Here is a 20500-nt window from a genome sequence, read left to right on the forward strand (position 1 = left end):
GGGCTTCAAATCAAAGCTGGAGCGCCCCCCCCCCCAAGTTATTTTCCTAGGATCTCTTAGGCCTTCACAATGCAAAGTCACTCAATCCCTCAAACCCTGCCTCACAGTAAATTTAGATCCTGTGACTAGGGACTTTCCAGCCTTTGCCTTAGCAGACTAGCAGTGTGGTCTTCTACCTGCCCCACACGAAAGAGCAATTCCTCATGCTACCCAGGAGTGAATTATAGACAGAAACCTGAGGGACCAAGGGAGCGGGCACTGTGAGGGGAAATAGGTGAAGGCCTGTCACAAATTAACTGGAGGCTGGTCTGGGGCAAAGACCAGGCCTACTTCCCTGATCAGAAATGGTGGGGGAGGGGTAAAGGGGCGGGACTGGACCTCGAGTGAAAGGCACAGACTGGACTGTGTTTGGGAGGGCGGAGCTGTGGGATGGACTGTTTTTCCGGTAGGTGAGAATTCAGCCCTTGTGAGCTTCCTCACTGGCTCTCTCCCTGAACTTTTCCCTATCCAGCCCTGGAGTCAGCACCCTGGGCCAGCGGTGTCCTGCAGTAGTCCCCATGGCCTGCCTGAGTCCCTCACAGCTCAAAAAGGTAGGGGCCTGGGGCTGGGAGAGTCAGACAAGGGAGGGGGTGCAGACCCCTAATGACCCTCACACCTCACAAAGGAGAGAAGGTTCCCCGTGTATAAACCCTAACTTCTGTGTACATAGCCTGAAGCAGACAGACCATTGACCCCACTCCCCCAGGTGGGATATGGTGGGAGTTGGGGGTAGAGAAACCAGAATTGAGATTAACCAATCCAGCCAGCCCCAGGGGCCTGTTGATGAAGGCAGAGAAACTAGAAGGGGACAGGCCAGTAGATAGGTCAGACCCACTGTGAAAGCCTACCATATAGGGGTTAGGAGTTGGAGTACACACACTTCAGAATATCTACCCATGCGTTCATATGCCAAGACTGTTACTGTTTTCTGTCAAGTCCCGCCTGGAGCTGTGGTTGGAGCTTAGTAGCTGAGTCTGTGCTGATAGCCCTGATAGATTCCAACACACACACACACACACACACACCCCACTAGTCTCATGACAGCTGCCACTGTTGCCCCAGTTCTCAAACTTCTGTGCCTAAATAAGCACCAGAAGTCAGCTCTTTCCTCCTGTCTCACAGAATATCCAGAGACATAGCCCTCCCCAGAGTTTCTCTGTGTCTCCCTGGCTGCCCTGGAACTAGCTCCCTACCTAGCTAGTTCAGGCTAGCCTCAGTCTGCCCCTACTTCCTGAGTGCTGGAATTGAAGGTGTGACGGGTCATCATGCCAGGCCCTACTTATGACTCTGCTTTCTGTTGTTTTGTTTGGTTGGTTTTGGTTTTTTGGAGATAGGGTTTCTCTGTGTAGCTCTGGCTGTCCTGTAACTCTTCTGTGGACCAGGCTGGCCTTGAACTCAGAGATCGCCTGCCTCTGCTGGAATTAAAGGTGTGTGTTACCACAGCCAGCTCACCTTTGCTTTCCGACCCTGAGTTTTGTCTTCTTTTTCAATGCTGGGGATGGAGGCCAGGGCCTTCCTTGTACATGAAGGGCAAGCAGTCAACTTTGAGCAGCACCCCAGCCCTGCAGATGCTCATCCTCACCTTACCTTTCTCAACAGTCCCCAGACAAAAAGACCTGGGCTACATGGGAATAAGCCCTCATGTTCAGTGCTCACCCCCATCGGCTCCACTGCACTCAGGAGAAAAGCCAGCTCCTTGCCTGCCCCAGCCTTGCCTCCTTCCTGCCTGCTCTCCAACCCACCTCTCACCCTGGGTTCTTCCAGTGCCCAGAGGCTTTGCAATCCTATTTTCTGCCCGCAATGATCTTTTCTATCCCTTTACTTCCCAGTATCCTCTGCTTTCCTTTAAATGCAGTTCAGCAGAGCTGCTCTTTGATCCTTCACCTCTTTAAGCTCTATCTTTAATTCTCACAGCCTGCCCCTCTCCACCTGTACTTAACGTAATGTGGGGTGGGGGGGTTTGCCTGACATTAGTGATGTGTTGTCTCTGTCACTGGACTGTAAACCGTGTGAGGGTGGCTTGTTCGTAACCACATGTCTCTCCTAAACCTGTCTGACACGCACGCATGTTTACTTAAGACTTGAATAGTCGAGACATGGTGCACACCTCTAATGCCAGCTTTCAGGAGGCTGAAGCAGGAGGATCTTGAGTTTGAGGCCTTGCTGGACTGCACAGAAAGACTCTGTTTCAAACAAACAAGCATTAAATAAGCAATCAAAAGAATGGGCCAAGCCGGGCGGTGGTGGCGCACGCCTTTAATCCTAGCACTCGGGAGGCAGAGGCAGGCGGATCTCTGTGAGTTCGAGGCCAGCCTGGTCTACAAGAGCTAGTTCCAGGACAGGCTCCAAAGCCACAGAGAAACCCTGTCTCGAAAAATCAAAAAAAAAAAAAAAAAAAAGAAGGGGTCAGAGAGGTGACTGGGTGGCTAAAACCACGTGTGCAATCGTGGGGACCACTGTTTGACTCTCAGTGGAGACAGGGTTGCTAGGGCTTACAGACTAGCAGTCTCATGAAGAAAACATAAGCCCAGGCTCAAGGAGAGCACCTGCCTCAGGAATAGAGAAAATAGTAGGGGAGGACATCCAATGTCCTCTTCTGGTGTCCCTGTGCATGCACAAGTGTGCACACCTTCAAGTACACACACACACACACACACACACATATTGTACTGACATGTTTACACATAAATAAGCAAAAAAATATGTTCTGTTTCCATACGTCCCTAACCCATTGGAGGCCAAGAGCAGAGACAACATCCCCTTTCCTTTCATCGCTAAGATCCAAGCAGCCAATATTTATTAGGAATAATCCTAAGAGGAGCCGCACAAATAATTCCAATCAGACCAGATACCCACGTTTAATTCATGCAGCACTCTGGGGGGGGGGGGACTGGGACAGCATGGAGGGGAGAGAGGAGGGGGAGAGGAGCCCACACAAACCCAGGAGACAACCACGTTGTTCCCTTTCTAGAGCAGCCTAAATAACTTGTTGGAGTGGTCCTGACCCTCCCTGGGGAGGAGTCAGCGCTTGGTGGGTTTCTCTGGAGGTGGAGTCAAGACCAAGGCAACTCCTAGGGGAGGGGACTTAGGATGGATGTCAGGAGCTGGGGTGATGCTTCCAATCATCCCAGACTTCTTGGATATAGGGGTGTCAGAGGGCTGGGTCTCTGTTTGGTTTCAATCAAACAATATTGACTGTTCCTTCACTGAATACCAGACACCCATGTCCCGGACAGGGGACACCCATGTCCAGGACAGGGGACCGAGCAGCAGCAGGACACTGAGCTTGGTTCAGGTTTGAGGTCAGACAGGGGTCATGAGGCATGGGAGAGGGCAGAGGGAATCGTGCGTCTTGTTTCTGCCTGCAGTTCCAGGAGGATGGGTTTCTGCTCTTGGAAGGATTCTTAACAGAAGATGAGTGTGTGGCCATGCAACAGAGGATCGGTGAGATTGTGGCTGAGATGGACGTCCCTCTGCACTGCCGGACAGAGTTTTCCACCCAGGAAGATGAGCAGCTTCGGAATCAGGTACCTACCTGAGTCCGTGAGGATGGGAATCTGGCTTTTGTTTTTGTTTGTTTGTTTTTGTTTTTTTCAAGACAGAGTTTCTCTGTAGCTTTGGAGCCTGTCCTGGAACTAGCTCTTGTAGACCAGGCTGACCTCAAACTCACAGAAATCCTCCTGCCTCTGCCTCCCGAGTACTGGGTTAAAGGCATGCACAACCAATGCCACCCAGATGAGCATCTGGTGTTTGATGGGAGCTCAGTACCCTTCTGAGGCAGGGGTCTGCATGGGAGGACCCCAGGCCAAGGCTTCTTCTGAAAAGGGATCAGGCGTCAGCTGTCTGCATGCCAGGCACCAGGCTAAGGAGCTATGCTGTATCCCTGTTCACTTAGCAAATGGGAAAAGCAGGGCTTTCCCATGGGCAATACTGGGGCAATACTGTGTTGCTCCAGTCACACGGTTTGTAACTGATAGAGCCAGGACTTGAACCCAGTTCTCTGATAGCAAGTGGTGTAGGGCATTGACCTCCTGTGGTTTCTCAAGTTCCCTGGTCACAAAGACCCTTCTGTGACCAGAGTGAGCCCTGAGATTCTTGATGGCCCACTCTGGGGTGAGTCATCCTGCACTAGGAAGGTCAGTTTCTTCCTCAGACTCAACACTCTTTGACCGGATAGGTGGTTCTTCCAGCCAGTTCCTTTAACCCTTCTTAGTATGGATTTCTGAGTGGTCCAGGCAACAGGGTTCACTGATACTGATGCCAGAGTGAGCTTCTGCCATCTGGTGCTTATAAATAGAATTACAGCAGCCAGAAGCTGCCTTCCCCAGAAGAGGGAAGGGTGGAGTCTTCAGAAAACACATCCCGAGTGTTTTTGTTTTTTCCCAAATAGAAGGGCACACACACTCTAAGGAGTGAGGGGGCTGAATCTTGTCCCCTCTCCCAACTATCTTCTGAGAAGACTCCAACAATCAGTAGAGAGCAGAGGTAGGAAGAATGGAAGAAGAAAGGGTGGGCTGGAGAGACAGCTTGGTGGTTGAGAGCACTGACTGCTCTTCCTGGGTTCAATTCCAGCTCCTACATGGCAACTCACAACAACTGCACCTCCACTTCTAGGGGACCCAATATCCTCTGCAGACACACATGTGGGCAAAACACCAATGCACAGAAAACATTTTTTTTAATCTAAGGAATTTTTTTTTTTAATGTTAGAAGCAGGGAGAGTAGCGGGGGGAGAGAGTGCTGGCCAGGATGGCCTGTAGTTCCAGCAATCAGGAGGCAGAAGTAGGTGGATCTCTGAGTTCAAGGCTAGTTTACTCTACAAAATGAGTTCCAGGACAGTCAGGGCTATGTAGAGAAACCCAGTCTTGAAAAAACAACAAAACAAACAAACAAAAAAGGAAGAAAAAGAAGAGTACTGTGGCTGGGCAGTGGTGGCGCACACCTTTAATCCCAGCACTGGGGAGGCGGAGGCAGGCGGATCTCTATGAGTTTGAGGCCAGCCTGTTCTACAGAGTGAGTTCCAGGACAGCTAGGGCTGTTACACAAAGAACACAGAGAAACCTGGTCTAGAAAAAACAAAACAACAAAAAAGGGGGAGGGTACTGTGATCCCTAGATCCTTTTCTTTCCATGTGTGTGCGTTTTGCTTGCATGCATGCATGTACACCATGTGTGCAGTGTGAGAGGAATCCCCTGAGATTGGAATTGCAGAAAGTGAGCTGTTAAAACTGATCCAGAATTGATCCAGGGCTCTTGGGAAGAGCAGCCAGTGCTCTCCATCACTGAGCCACCTTTCTTTTCCCAAGAAGCCTTACAGTTTCAGCAAAACTGTGCATTTTTTTTTCAAAGACAGGGTTTCTCTGTAGCTTTGGAGCCTGCCTTGGGACTCACTCCAGGCTGGCCTTGAACTCACAGAGATCCACCTGCCTCTGCCTCCCAAGTGCTAGGATTAAAGGCGTGCACCACCACTGCCTGGCTGGCTTTTTCAATGTATAAGATTGTCAGCTTATACAGATTTACCTGCCAAAGCTCCATGGTAAATCAAGGAGCATTTGTAATAAGAGGTGACCAGGAAATCTCAATTTGTAGCTGTATCGCGAATCCTAATTGGTCTTAAAAATAAAACCTGCAGTCAGATATTGGGGTAAATTCTGAACGATCAGAGAGACAAAGGAGCAAGCCACAGCCACCTCTTACATCTATGAAATCCTCAGACTAAAGAGCTTGAGCTCCCATCTCCTCCCGCCTTATAACCCTCTCTCCACCCAGCCATATCCCCTCCTGTCTGCCTGTACAGACCTCCAGACCCCTGTGGTTAACTAGTGGCTGGCTCCATCTTCTGATCTTCAGGCAAGCTTTGTTAGGGTACAAACAAGACATCGCCACATTTCCCCTTTTTGTCTAAAATTTAAAAAGATTATAATTAATATAACAAAACTATATATGATAAGTAAAATAACTATACAGTATATACAATAAATACATCAACAATGTCTGCTCCATTAGAAATTGACAAATTGAGAAAAATACTCTATATATCTCTTATCTTAGTAAGTCTAAAAGGTTGTAACTAATTCACTTTCTATTCTAACTTGCATTATCAAAACTATCTTTTAATGTCTTTCAACCTTATATACTTTATACCTTTTTAGTGAACTTCTTTTCTGAATCTGGTAACAAGGAAAACTATAACTATAAAGTCTTCAACTCCATCAGAGCCCAGAGAAGGAAACAATACTACCTGAGTAAGCAGGAAGAGCAAGCAAGCGACTTCCAAAAAAAAAAAATGACAGAAACAGCTGGCTGCCGGGACAGTGACCTCTGCAGCGTTGGGACATCCATCTTCAGCCTACAGGCCTAGCATATCTGACAGACTTTTCTGTGAAGCAGGACATTCTTTTGTGTCCTGCTTGTATTTGGGCAGCATACTGTCAGCAGTTGAAGCAAGGCAGTTTCTTGCCCAGTGGCTTACTTTTGCCACAAAGAAAGTAAACTCCATGTGGAGTTTTTTTGATGCCAAGAACAGACATGTCTCATTTTCATAAAAAAACTAAATGCTGTATCCTGCAGATCTCTGCAGTGTTTGAAGATGACCTGTCTATCTAAAATATATCTCTGTTTGATCTTGAAAACATACCTAATAGGACTACAAGTTTGACTGTAATAATTAACTACTAACTTGCATTTCTTTATATCTGAATTAGTTGGTAATGATACTTTAAAAGACTAGAGATTTGCATTACATTACTAAATGAGATGTAGAGGTACAATACTTTGAACAAGATTAGAAATTAGAACAAGAGGGCTGGAGAATCTCAGTGGTTAAGAGCACTGCCTGCTCTTCCAAAGGTCCTGAGTTCAATTCCCAGCAACCACATGGTGGCTCACAACCATCTGTATGGGGTCTGGTGCCCTCTTCTGGCCTGCAGGCACACACACAGACAGAATATTGTATACATAATAAATAAATAAATATTTTTAAAAAAAGAAATTAGAACAAGATTAGAAGGATTACAGTATGTTCTAACAAAAATCATCTTAAATTTGTACCAATTTACAAAAATCCATATCAATGTAAAATGTTTAAAACTAGTAGTTGCTTTTTTGATTTAAAAGTAGATTCAACCTTTTTATCCTATTTCTGCATCCCCTTTTTCTTTTCACAGTAGACTCAATAGTCTACCTTTATATCCTATCATATCTATATTGCCCTTTTTTCTTTTCAAAACAAGAACCCTGAATCTAATCTCCTTTGTTTAGCTTTTTCCCTGACCATAACCAATAATAATTTGTTACCAACCCCTCTAAGCAATGACAAATATCCAGAACCCATTGAACAACCAAAACCCTCCCACCCCACCTCTTGGGAATGTGGCCATCGTGTTCTCAAAATTACTCCCTTCTGTCTGGGGATGATGGCATCTTTAGGGGATTCTGAAAAGAAAAATTTGGGTTAATTGTCAAGTCCTGGGAGAGGCTGCCATATCATTTGTTGTCCAGTCTCTGCCTCAAGCTAGAATAGTCTGTGAGGCTGGATCACTCAGCTAGCCACCTCAAAATTGTCTTGAGCAGTCTGTAGTCCAAAGTCAATCTTTTTTTTAAATATTTATTTATTTATTATTATGTATACAGTATTCTGTCTGTGTGTATGCCTGCACGCCAGAAGAGGGCACCAGACCCCATTACAGATGGTTGTGAGCCACCATGTGGTTGCTGGGAATCGAACTCAGGACCTTTGGAAGAGCAGGCAATGCTCCTAACCTCTGAGCCATCTCTCCAGCCCCTCCAAAGTCAATCTTTAGGTGGTGTTTTCCAGCTTAGTGGTGTTATCATAGTCCTGGTGGAATCATCATGGTATGGCCCCATAATCCTATTCAAGACTTCAAAGTTCACTGTTAGGCATGGTCTTGATTCACTGCAGAAAACTTAAACATTTTAAATGTCATGTGCAGAAGATCTCAAAGAGTTTATAGGATCAATATTTGTTATGTATATCCAGAGTACAAAAATTTAATTCCTAGTTACCTGATAGAGACTCAGACCTAAAATCATGTATAGGAACCTAGTAAGCCCTTATTCTAGGATTAGTTAGTATTCTATATGACCATTAATATCATGACAAAAAGTTTTAAAAAATATATTATAAGTTTTGAGATAATATTTATACCTTTAGAAAAGCTTTAAAGAGTCAAAATAAGGGACTGGAAAGATGGCTCAGTGGCTAAGAGCATTGGCTGATCTTCTAGTGGTCCTAAGTTCAATTCCCAGCTACCACATGGTGGCTCACAACCACCTACAGGGGGCTCTGATGCCCTCTTCTGGCATAAAGGTGTACATGCAGATAGAGCACTCATACATAAATAAATAAATCTTTTAAAAAAAGTTGCTGACTGGGAGCTAGAAAGGTGGCTCAACAGTTAAGTGCAGTTGTTGCTCTTGTCGGGGACCCTGGTTCCCAGCACTCACATGGTGGCTTACAACCATCAGTAACTCCAGTTCCAGGGAATCCTGTGCCTTTTTCTGGCGTTTGGAAGCAGCAGGAATGCAGCTGGTGCACACATAGACCTGCAGACAAAACACTCATACACATAAAAACAAAAGAGTCAAGATAAAACCAAGGGATTATGAGATTAGTGGCAATATAATAGCCCTTAAATTTTGGTTTTTCTTCTGTCCCATATCAGGTGGCTCTTCTGACATGAAACAGAGATTTTGGATTTTACTTTAATAAGCATGTTTGGGTTTAGAGAAGGATAGAGCCACACTCCCAACTCCAAAGCCAGCTTTAATTTCAATTAGACTGGGACTACAAAAAGAACATTTGCATTGTATGTCTATAGAGAACAGCAGAAACAAATATTTGGGAAGATTTATAAAATTTTATCCTGTTGGAAATATGATACACTAATAGTCCAATTTACTCTTTTTTCTTGTGAATTTTTTCCCGGATGATTTGCCCTTTTTCTTCAGGTATCTCACTTGTCCAGTGGTCTTCAGATTCTTTAGCTGGATGCCTTAATTCTCCTGAAAAGACAAGAACAAAGCCCTTCTCCAACCTTAATTTTGGGGAGGTTCCCTTCTCACGAGTTGTATCTGATCAAATAAAGAGCATTTGTTAGTTTCATAGGATAGTTTAGTTGGAGAGATGGCTCAGCGGTTAAGAGCACTGCCTGCTCTTTCAAGGGTCCTGAGTTCAATTCCCAGCAACCACATGGTGGCTCACAACTATCTATAATAAGATCTAGTGCCCTCTTGAGGAAGAGACCTGGAAAGTCGTCCTCATCAACTTAGACCATGAAACCCAATATAGACAAGTTCAACAGCCATATAACGGGCTGTCCGTGCATGCTTCGGCATTGCCAAGGTATAAATTTCATTCATTTTTCAGGTCATTTAGATTAAACAGCCATGTTGTTTGATGAACCATCAACTCTTCTAATTAAGAGGTCTCTCTTGTCCAAATCTAATCTTTATCAATTTTGATGGTATCCATTGCTTTTCTTCTCCTGTGGAAACAAAAGCAAAACCCCTTCCCCAGTGTAACTCATGCCCTGGTTTCTGAGGTCAGCACATCTTTATATTGACTGATTTAATTCTGTAGCTTTTTTTCTACTATCCAATATCTCTCCACAGCTGTTGTTCCTTTCTCATTAGCATTCAGAAAAATTCAAAGTTAGTAAAGCATTATTTAATCTGTTCCTGAGGTATTTATCATCCCTTTCTGTTTATTTAATATATCCTTTAGAGTTTGATTTGATCTTTCTATAACTTCCTGTCCTATAGGAAGTTGGTATACCTGTAATATTCTTTATATTATAATAAGCAAAAACCAGTCTCATTTTACTAAAGGCATATGCTAGAGCATTGTCTGTCTTTATTTGTACAGATATACCCATTATGTCTATAACTTCTAGAAATGTGTGATTACGGAATCAGCCTTTAGAGAACCACAGAAGTCACCCATTGAAATCCTGAGTAGGTATCAATGGTGTGGTGTACATATTTTAGCTTCCCAAATTCTACAAAAAGGAACACTTATCTACCATATTTCATTCCTTTAAGTATCCTTTGGGTTACTTCCTGCGGGTAGTGGTGTTTATTTGTATGAAGAACACGTAGGACAGTGCCTTATAATTTCTTTGGCTTGTTGCCAAGTGATGGAAAAATCTTTTTTTAAACCTTTGCTATTGACATGATGTTTTTAACGTAATTCTGAGGCCTCCAGCGCATTTTCTATCAATATCATTTTATATCATATTCATCAATATCATCTTCATTGTCTTGTGTAGAGGGCCTAGCAAATCTGTATGGGATTGGATGTGTGTTATGTATATGGGATGATTCCTATTTCTGATTATTTCTTGTAACTGAATAATAATAAAGCCAATTCTGTATCATCTGGTATAAATTCAGCAGTTTTAATATGCAAAACAGCTCTTTCTGCATATTGCAAATCAGTAAAAATGATGAGAGGTTCCGTAAAATCCATTAATATCATGAGAATAGCATATAATTCTGATTTTTGGATAGAGTCATAAGGGCTTTGAGCCACTCTACTTAAATTTTCTTATTTGTGCCAGGCAGTGGTGGCTCACACCTTTAATCCCAAGCACTTGGGAGGCAGAGGCAGGCGGATCTCCGTGAGTTCCAGGCCAGCCTGGTCTATAAGAGCTAGTTCTAGGATAGGCACCAAAAACTACAGAGAAATCCTGTCTCGAAAATAAAAAAAATATGATTTGTAACCTGCTTTTCCTGATTTATTTGCATCAGTTTAAAATGTAGGGACAATATCCTGAGATATTTGGGTTCCCCATACAATGTGAATAAGGATCCAGTTAGTTCTCTTATAAATTGGCTTCTTTTGCTTTTGAGATATTTGTTGTTAATCTCTTCCAAAAAATTAATGCATGCTCTTTGCCAAGGTTCATTTTCTGCCCACAATTTGTCAATTTCATCATTAGTAAAGGGTACTACAATTTCTGCTGTGTCTATTTCTGCTAATGATAAAGTCTCAATTTTTCTTTTAGAATCAATTCAGAGACCTTTTCCACATAAGTTTTAATTCTTTTACTCTGTTTATGTGGTAAAATGATCCATTCTAAGAGAATATCTTTGCTGTACATTATATTCCTGTAGGAGATTCTTAGAGGGTAAAATGCAATCCAACCTAAATGCAACCACATGGGCATTTTGTAAATTTTTTTCCCACCAAAGCCAATTCTCAGTCAGCTTCAGCTCATAATTCTTTTGAACTATTTAAGTCCTTGTCACCATCTAAGGCTTTGAATAAACTACTCATTTCATCAGTTTTTACCCTAGTAGTAGGCTGTAGGTAGGAAATGTCTCCTAGCAATCTCTGAAAGTCATCAAGAGTCTGGAATCCACTGTCTGTACCTCAGTGGCCGTGTTTGAGAAGTCCCTCCACCCCGGGTGGCATCAGTAGTCCCGTGGGGGTGGGCTGTACCTGAATCCACTCCTCTCTTTGTCATGCCCATCTCTGTCTCCAGCCATTGTCTAGTCCTCCTCATGTCCCCTCTATAGGGGAACATAGAGTCCCCCTCCTGTCCCCTCCACAGGGCAGCACAGGGTCCTCCTCATGTCCTCTCCATAGGGGAGCACAGAGTCCTCCTCCTGTCCCCTCCACAGGGCAGCACAGAGTACTTCTTGAGCAGCGGTGACAAGATTCGATTCTTCTTTGAGAAAGGAGTTTTTGACAAGAAAGGTTTGGAGTGGGCTCTAGACACGTGAGGGCTGGTGGGGCTGGATGAGGAGGGCTACCTCTTGGGTCTGGGAGGAAGTCAAGACCAGCTGCCAGGGAAGCTGGACTCCGGGTCTTCACCTTTGTCTGTTTTTTTGTACGACAGGAAATTTCTTGGTCCCTCCAGAGAAATCTATCAACAAAATTGGCCATGGTGAGCAGGAATCTGGGAGTACAGAACAGAAAATAGGCCATCTGAGGTCTACAGAGTTTGAGCCAAGGGCTGGAGAGATGGCGCAGAGGTCAAGAGCAGCCAATGCACTCCAGAAGTCCTGAGTTCAATTCCCAGCAACCGTATGGTAGCTCACAACCATCTGTAATGAGATCTGATGCCCTCTTCTGGCCTGCAGGCATACATAATAAATAAATCTTTATTTAAAAAAAAAAAAGAGTTTAAGACAAGACCAAAGCCCACTATAGATGGTAGTTGACTATAGGGCAGTGGTGGTGCTCACCGTTAATCAGAACTCGGAAGGGAGGCAGAGACAGAGTTTGAGGCCAACCTGGTCTACACAGGACCTGGTCTATCTGGGACAGCCAAGGCTACAGAGAAAAAAAAAACATGAACTTTGATTGTCAGGCTTGGTAGGAGGTACATTTACCCACAGAGCCCTCTTTTTTGGTTTGTTTTGTTTTTTCTTCCTCCCTCCCTCCCTCCCTCCCTCCTTCCCTCCCTCCCTTCCTCCCTCCCTCCTTCCCTCCCTTTCTTTTTTTCTTTTTTTTTTTGACAAGTTTTCCTTGTATACTCCAGGCTGCCCCGGAACTCCTGAACCTCCCGCCTCAGCCTCCAGCGCTGGGTCACAGGTCCCGCACCACCATTCCTTGTTAGTTGTTACCATGTTAAAGTGAACGTTCAGGGTCATTAAGAATGGGCAGCCCTTGCTGCTGCCTATAAAGAGCGATTGTCTCAGGCTAGGATCCGGGCTGCTGTGTGCACCCCTGGGGGACACAGCTCTTCTTCTCACCCCGTGTTGTAGAGGAGGAGCCTTCTGGGAGCGGCCTGTCATCCGAGCTCATACAGAAGGAGTGGCAGTACTGAGACTGCTACCAAGAGAAGCAAAATAAAACAGAAAGGAATAAGGCCCTGGATGGAGTAGGGTCAAGGTGTCTGCAGCCATTTACTAACAAGCATTTATAAATAAGCATAAAGTTTAAAATAGCTGAGAATTTCAGAGCGAGGCCTGTGTCTGGTGTCCAGGGTGTGGGAGGGATACACAGGGCCTGCCTGAGCCTAGCCCACCTGTCCCTCTCTGACCCATAGCTCTGCATGCCCATGACCCTGTCTTCAGAGGCGTGACACACTCTCCCAAGGTGCAGGTGAGTGGGGGCTGGAGGTGAGGATGGGAGAACATGAGGGACAAATGTGTGTGTAAACAGGCTGGCAGTGTGCATGTGTGTGTAAACAGGTCGGCAGTGTGCATGTGTGTATGTGTAAACAGGCCGGCAGTGTGCGTGTATGAACAAGCTGTGTGTGGAGGGGCGCACACGCATGAACAGGCCATGTGTGTGCATGTATAAACAGGCTGTGTGTGTGAACAGGCCAGCAGTGTGTGTGTGTGTGTGTGTGTGTGTGTGTGTGTGTATGAGTGTAAACGGGCTGGCAGTGTGCGTGTATGAACAGGCTGTGTGTGTGTGTGTGTGCATGAACAAGCCATGTGTGTGCATGTATAAATAGGCTGTAGGTATGTGAACAGGCTAGCAGTGTATACGTGTAAACAGGCTGGCGGTGTATGTGTATGCATGCATGCTCATGTGCGAACAGGCCAGCTGTGTGTATGTGTGAACAGGCCTCGGCAGTGTGTGTGAATAGGCCGTGTGTGTGTGTGAACAGGCCCTGGTGGTGTGTGTGAACAAGCTGTGTGTGTGTGAACAGGCCCCGATGATGAGTGTGAACAGGCTGTGTGCATGTGTGTGAACAGGCCCTGCTGGTGAGTGTGAACAGGCTGTATGTGTGTGAACAGGCTGGCAGCATGGCTTTCATCTTCCAGGCTCTGGTCAGAAGTGTGGGCCTCCAGATGCCAGTGGTGGTACAGAGCATGTATATCTTTAAGGTGAGCTCGCTGTCTCTCCACACCTCAGTGTACCCTCTGTAAGATGACAGACCGCACACTCAGCCTGTTACAGACTGTAACATCCCATCATTGGGTTCTGTTTTGTGGCCTTGCATGCTGGGTGCATGCTGACCCCGAGTAGACCTCAAATCCTCTGGGTGGGGTGGTTTCCCTTTGTAGCCCTCCTAGACTAAGCATAGCAGGTGCTCAGTAGAAGGGGCTAATGCGGGCTGCAGCACCTACAAGACTCAGGTCAAGCCCCTCTTTGCTGTCCTCTGTCCTTACCAGCTCCTTGCCCTCTCTTGCAGCAACCTCACTTTGGTGGCGAAGGTGAGCTGAGAGTGGGCTGCTGTGGGGGCCAGCAAAGGCCTCAGGTTGGAGGGGGACATCAGTGGCCACTGGGTATATGAAGGGAGGAAAAGCTCTTTCTGCAGTGTCTGTGGAATAGGCAAGAATTTGGGCCAGGGCAGCCACCTCCCATCCCTGCCTAGAACAGTAGACTGGAAGGGGTCTCTAGAGCCCTTGAGAAGAGAACCCCTGTTCATTCTCCCTGAGATTTTATTTTATTTTATTTGCCAAAGACTAGCTTTGTCAGGGGTTCAGGTCCCAAAGAGGAGGTGTGGCGTTGACGGTGGGAGAGAAGAAGTAGATCCAGCAGTGTTTATTTTAAGAGTACACCTTTTATACTCCAGTAGAACATAGGATTAAATGGGAGAAAGGGGCTTGTGAGCCAGTCTGTGGTTTGAGATCAGAGTTTGAGGATTCCAGCATCGACCTTGACAATAGGCACCAGTTACTAGTTAACCGAAGATCACCAGTTCCTCTTGCCGGAGACTGCTTTAGGGAGTGGGAACTCTCCTCAAGGCCCCAAGGGAATGGAGGACCTTATCCAAGTGCCTGACCTCGGAAAAGGACTTCTGGAGACCAGAGACTATACTTTAAGAGCAATTCTCGGGGCTGGAGAGATGGCTCAGTGGTTAAGAGCATTGCCTGCTCTTCCAGAGGTCCTGAGTTCAATTTCCAGCAACCACATGGTGGCTCACAACCATCTGTAGTGAGGTCTGGTGCCCTCTTCTGGCCTGCAGGCATACACACAGATAGAATACTGTATACATAATGAATAAATAAATATTTTAAAAAAAGAGCAATTCTCATTCCGCAAGGGGATAAGCACTGGACTGTTTTCTAAATGTCTTAGCCTTACTCTGTGGCCTGTTCCCACATACCATTTCCCAAAGGGAAGGTCCTGACGTTTATTATATGCATATTATATATATATGCATATTATATATATGCTATTATATGCATATTAACTGAACTCTTGCCCTTAATGACCTCAGACTCTGGATCTTCAGAATTGTAGGCATTTCATCTTGGGATCAGGCCTGTCTAGTAAATCTCTAACTTTCCTGTTCTCGTTGTGATTAAGAGGGCACAATGGGATTCCTGGTTCTAAGGTGGCAGGGATTTTTTTCCAAAGAATTATTTTATTTATTTATTTCTTAAATGATTCTTAAAGGTTTATTATATATACAGTGTTCTGCCTGCAGGCCGGAAGAGGGCACCAGATCTCATTACAGACGGTTGTGAGCCACCATGTGGTTGCTGGGAATTGAACTCAGGACCTCTGGAAGAGCAGCCAGTGCTCTTAGCCTCTGAGCCATCTCTCCAGCGCCGAATTATTTTATTTAAAGAAGCTGCTGTTTTATACATTTTCATCCTTTACCAAAGCCTGCACAGAATTTCCCAGAGGGAAAGGCATGACAGTGAGAATCATTAAAAATGAAAGTTAAAAGGTGCTGGAGCGGTGTGGTCTGCAGTGTCAAAATGTCGAACTTTGTCAAGCAGCACTGCTCACCATGCAGTCCATGCCAGTTTTCGTTTGTTTTTGTTCGAGTAGCCCTGGCTGTCCTGGAGCTAACTCTGTAGACTCACAGAGATCCCCCTCGTCTGCCTCTGCAGTGCTGGGATTAAAGACGTGTGCCACCACCGCCCGGCCAACATTGGGGTTTTTAAAGGCCCTCTCAAAGTTGGGTGCTTAGAATGCACAGTGACCCAAGAATGAAGGTGAGTCTGGCACCCCATTACTTGACGCTGGATACTAAGCTCCTCTGTCCAGTGGCTTCTCCAACATGGGGATGCAGATGGGCTGGGGTTGTGTCTCCTGACTAGTAAAACAAGAAACTAGGGCTGGGGCAGAGCCCTGTAATCCCGGCTGCTCCGGAGGACTGGGCCTCAGGAATTTACTGAGATCCTGTCTCAGAAACAAAAAGAAAAAGAGGGCTGGGAGCCAGGCAGTGGTGGTGTATACCTTTAATCCCAGTACTTGGGAGGGAGAGGCAGTGTGAGTTTGAGGCCAGACTGATCTACAGAGCTAATTCTAGAACAGCTAGGGCTGTTACACAGAGAACCCTGTCTCAAAAAGCAAAAACAAAAACAAAGAAACAGGGCTGGGACTACAGGTCATTGGGAGAACACTTGCCTAGTATGCAGGTATGGATGCTATCCGGTACTGGGGACAGGAGGATTGAGAGCACCAGGCTACATAGCTAGGCCCTGTCAAAAAATGAACACAACAAAAAACTGTAGTGGCTTGGTCATGCATAGTCAGTGCCTTGCTCGGCTTATATGTCTAGCTTATGCTACTGGTAGGCCACTTGCTGGTCCGAATCTGCTTTCCCCTGGTCAAGAAGGATGGCTTCAATGATGTGGCTGGGATTAAACAACAGCTACTTCTTAGCATTACAAGGTTGGGCCTTGTGAAGCAATGTTTTAAAAGATTTATATGTTTTATGTATATGGTGCTCAGTCTGCATGTATGTCTTCAGGCCAGATGAGGGTATTGGATCCCATTTTAGATGGCTGTGAGCCACCATGTGGTTGCTGGGAATTGAACTACAGGAGGCCTGGAAGAAGTCAATGCTCTTAACCCCAGAGCCATCTCTTTAGCTGTCTCTCCCGTACTAGGCAATTTGAATAGGTTGTCTTACAGAAGCCTTTAGCAGACCTTTGAGGCAGGCTGTGGTTGGAACCACTCTAGAGTTGAAGAGATAGAAACTTTCAGGGGTGTAATCTTTTCCCCAGAGCTTGTAGGCCAGGCAGTAGTGAGACTCTTCACCGGTGATAGATAGGTTGGCCCTGGGAAGATTATGGAAGGAGAACCTGGCCAAGGTGAGGTGGGCCCTGGCCAGGGGCCTTGTACCTCACCCCCAGGTGGGTCTATTACAGTGTCCCCTCACCAAGATGCCACCTTTCTGTACACGGAGCCCCTGGGCCGCGTGCTGGGTGTGTGGATTGCTATGGAAGATGCCTTGCTGGAGAACGGCTGCCTCTGGTTCATCCCTGGCTCCCATACCAGTGAGGATCTATCCCTGCCCAGCCTACCCCCAGGGAGAGGGACATACGAGCATAGACTAAAGGCTCCATGTTGGTTCACAGGAGGGGTGTCAAGAAGAATGATCAGAGCCCCTACGGGCACCAGCTTCCTTGGGTCAGAGCCAGCCTGGGATAACAACCTCTTTGTGCCTTTGCCAGTACGAAGAGGTAGGTGGGTTGCCGAGCAGAGAGCCAGGTGGCCATGCCTAGAGGTTTGTGTTTGTCCCACCCTTGGCATCCAAAAGACTCCTTGGTGCCTGCCACCTGAGGGCCATGAAATTGCATGGGAGGTGGAGTGCTGGTACCTGGCTTGGATGTCAGCAAGCAGTGTGCTTCCAGCAGGCCTTCGAGGTCAGGCTAAAACCCAGACCATTCAGGGGCCATTTCTTAGGGTAGATGATTAAATCTCTGAGCCTCTGTTCTCCTGGGTGGAAGGCAATGCGTGCAGGATATTTACAGGGAATCTGAGGTACACAAACACTCAGTGTGTGCTTCCAGGGACTGTTTGCTTTTCCTGATGGAAAGGGGACACTGGTTTCAAGTCAGTGTCACCAGGTCCTCGCTGACTGATTCTCCACCCAGGGAAGGGAGGGCCCTTATTATTATTATTGTCTCTTCGAGACAGGCTTTCTCTGTCTGTTTTTGGCTGTCCTGAAAAAGCAAGGCTTTGTAGCCCAGGTTGGCCTCAAATTCATTGAGACCCTCCTGCCTCTGCCTCCTAAGTACTGGGTTTAAAGGTGTCAGCTACCATGCCCGGCCTGGGGAGGCAGGTCACAGTGGAGAAGACTCAATCCCAGGGGAATCTCATCTTGTAGCAGGCGTGAGAGCCTGAGCTTCTGTAGATGTGAACAGAAAGGGTGGGGGCACTTCACCCTTTGATGGAGGAGGGCTGTGCTGTGGGGCTGCTGGTGATTGCTGGTAACTGGATGGTACCCCAAAGGGGGTCTGGTCCTGATCCACGGAGAGGTGGTGCACAAGAGTGAGCAGAACCTCTCCAACCACTCGCGCCAAGCCTACACTTTCCATCTCATGGAGGCCGCGGCCGGCACTGTCTGGAGCCCAGAGAACTGGTAGGTGACAGAGTTGGTAAGTGACTCAGAGACCCTCCCGAGAGGACCCTCAAGGCTAGACACAGTGGTCCAAGGCCACCTCTTGCACTCTCTGCAGGCTCCAGCCCACGACTGAGCTGCCCTTCCCACCACTCTACATCTAAAGGCCCTGGCCGGACCTGGCCCCCCACAGAATGAAGCTGTCAACACCAGGGCCTCTGGGGCTGCAACCCAAGGGTACTTCCTGTGTGGGCTTTCTTTCTGATGGTGTCATGACCCTTGGTCCTGCAGACAGGGAGCCAAGAAGCGGAAACAAAAGGGCAGCAACCCAGGCTGGATGAAGGACTTCCTCCAAAATTTTGTCTCTGTCACCTTTCTGTCCTAATCCAGCCTTCTGAAGTGGCCTCTCAGCAGTGGAATGATTCTGGTTGAGTTTTGTGTTCTTTGGTAAAGCACTGAGTAAAATGACTTCACATATGTTTCGTGTGTATGAGTGTTCTGTGTGTATATACGTCTGTATACCGCTTGCGTGCAGTGCCTGCGAGAGCCAGAAGAGGTGTTGGATCCCCTAGAACTGGAGTTGCTGATGGTTGATGCTGTCATGGTCTGCAAGAGCAGCCATCTTTCCAGCCCTGACAAATGCCTTTTGAACACAGCTTCTCCATCTGTCCTTCTCTGACCAGCAGCCCTGCAGAAAGCTGCCAAAGCACTCCACCCTGCCTGGAGTGGTCACACACAACTCACTGTGTACTGGCTTCTTCTCGAGTCCTTACAAGGAGAGAAAAGTGTTATCTGTGTTTAGGGACCCAGGACTTGACCAGAAAAGGGCAAATGACCTGCCCAAGTCGCACAAATGCTTAGCTCTCCCATCCCCTCCAGGTCTGAGCATTTAACCTCCAACCCTTTGTCCTCTGCTGGAAAGAAGGAACCCTGGAGCTAAGAACCCAGTCTTGATGGTTGTGTGTCTGAGGTCAGCTTGCTCTCTTGTCTCAGGTCAGGTCCCTCCTCTCTCAGGGCCTTTTCATTCCTGTGTAACAGAGGTCAGTGAGGGCCTCCCAGGGCTGCTCTTGTGTGTATGCTTAGCAGCACCTTCTAGAACAACTACTAGATCCCAATCCTGCTTAGCTGAAGACTGGCCAGATACTGGAGATGGAGAGGATGGAGAGGAGTTAGCTGCTGCAACCACTAACCCCTGCCTCCTTTTTTCAAAGCCAAAAACTTCCTTTTGAGCTCAGCTGTAGGATACTTACACAAGGCCCTGGGCTCCGTCCCCAGTGTCACACATACTTTTTTTTTTGGTGTGTGTGTGTGATGGTTTGTGTACCCTTGATTGTCCTGGAACTCACGCTGTAGACCTCAAGCTCAGAGATCTACCGGCCTCTACCTCCTGAGTCTAGATTTAAAGGCATGCAACACCACCATCTGGCTTAAGGACTTCTTTTTTTTTTCTTTTGGATAAGTGTTTTTGCCTGCATGTATGCCTGTGCATCACATGTGTGCTTAGTGTCTAGAAGAGGGTGGCGATCCCCCTGGAACTGGAGTTCCAAGACGTTGTTTGCTGCCAGCTGGGTTCTGGCAACTGTCTTAGCAGCTAAGCCATCTCTCCAGCTCTAACATGGGGCCAGTACTTTTATTCACTGAGCTATCTTAACACCTTTTAAGAGGAGTATTTTGAGCAGGGTGTCATAGTGCATGCCTTTGATCCTAGAGGGGAGGCAGAACAGGCAGGAATTGGAGGCTAGCCTATTAGCAAATTCCAGGCCAGCAAAAGCTATGTAAGACTCTATCTTCTCTATATATTGAGACAGCTTTTCATGTAGCCCAAGACGACCCTGAACTTATTTTTTTTTTTTTGGTTTTTCGAGACAGGGTTTCTCTGCAGCTTTTTTTTTAGAGCCTGTCCTGGAACTAGCTCTTGTAGACCAGGCTGGCCTCGAACTCACAGAGATCCGCCTGCCTCTGCCTCCCGAGTGCTGGGATTAAAGGCGTGCGCCACCACCGCCCGGCTCTGAACTTATTTTTTTTAAAGATTTATTTATTTATTGTGTATATAGTGTTCTGTCTGCATGTATGCCACTAGACCAGAAAAGGGTACCAGATCTGATTATATTTGGTTGTGAGCCACCATGTGGTTGCTGGGAATTGAACTCAGGACCTCTGGAAGAGCAGGCAGCGCTCCTAACCTCTGAGCCCCCTGAACTTATTTTGTAGCTCAAGATAACCTTAAAC

The 20500-nt window shown here is 46.6% G+C and overlaps 1 protein-coding gene across 2 annotated transcripts; it reads left to right on the plus strand.

Annotated features, from left to right (window-relative positions):
* The first annotated feature begins 432 nt into the window (after window positions 1–432).
* Phyhd1 (phytanoyl-CoA dioxygenase domain containing 1) lies at window positions 433–18748 on the plus strand. 2 transcript variants are annotated; one of them, XM_038336406.2, is made up of 11 exons: window positions 433–590; window positions 3408–3566; window positions 11685–11760; window positions 11903–11950; window positions 13058–13113; window positions 13785–13847; window positions 14156–14177; window positions 17076–17204; window positions 17286–17390; window positions 18163–18292; window positions 18390–18748. In XM_038336406.2, exons 1-11 carry the CDS (start codon window positions 558–560, stop codon window positions 18433–18435), a joined length of 867 nt encoding a protein of 288 aa, XP_038192334.1. In that variant the 5' UTR covers window positions 433–557; the 3' UTR covers window positions 18436–18748. The 2 variants fall into 2 exon arrangements, with proteins under 2 accessions (XP_038192334.1, XP_038192335.1); XM_038336407.2 differs by having other exon boundaries at window positions 18563–18748.
* The last annotated feature ends 1752 nt before the right edge of the window (window positions 18749–20500 follow it).

Source organism: Arvicola amphibius, chromosome 7 (genome assembly GCF_903992535.2).
Source record: "Arvicola amphibius chromosome 7, mArvAmp1.2, whole genome shotgun sequence".
Taxonomy (NCBI): Eukaryota; Metazoa; Chordata; class Mammalia; order Rodentia; family Cricetidae; genus Arvicola; species Arvicola amphibius.

Coding starts and splice junctions, on each gene's coding strand:
- Phyhd1 (XM_038336406.2), top strand. CDS start 558: ATGGCCTGCCTGAGTCCCTCACAGCTCAAAAAG. Junction 14,178..17,075: donor ACCTCACTTTGGTGGCGAAG/GTGAGCTGAGAG, acceptor GGTCTATTACAG/TGTCCCCTCACCAAGATGCC. Junction 18,293..18,389: donor GTCTGGAGCCCAGAGAACTG/GTAGGTGACAGA, acceptor CACTCTCTGCAG/GCTCCAGCCCACGACTGAGC.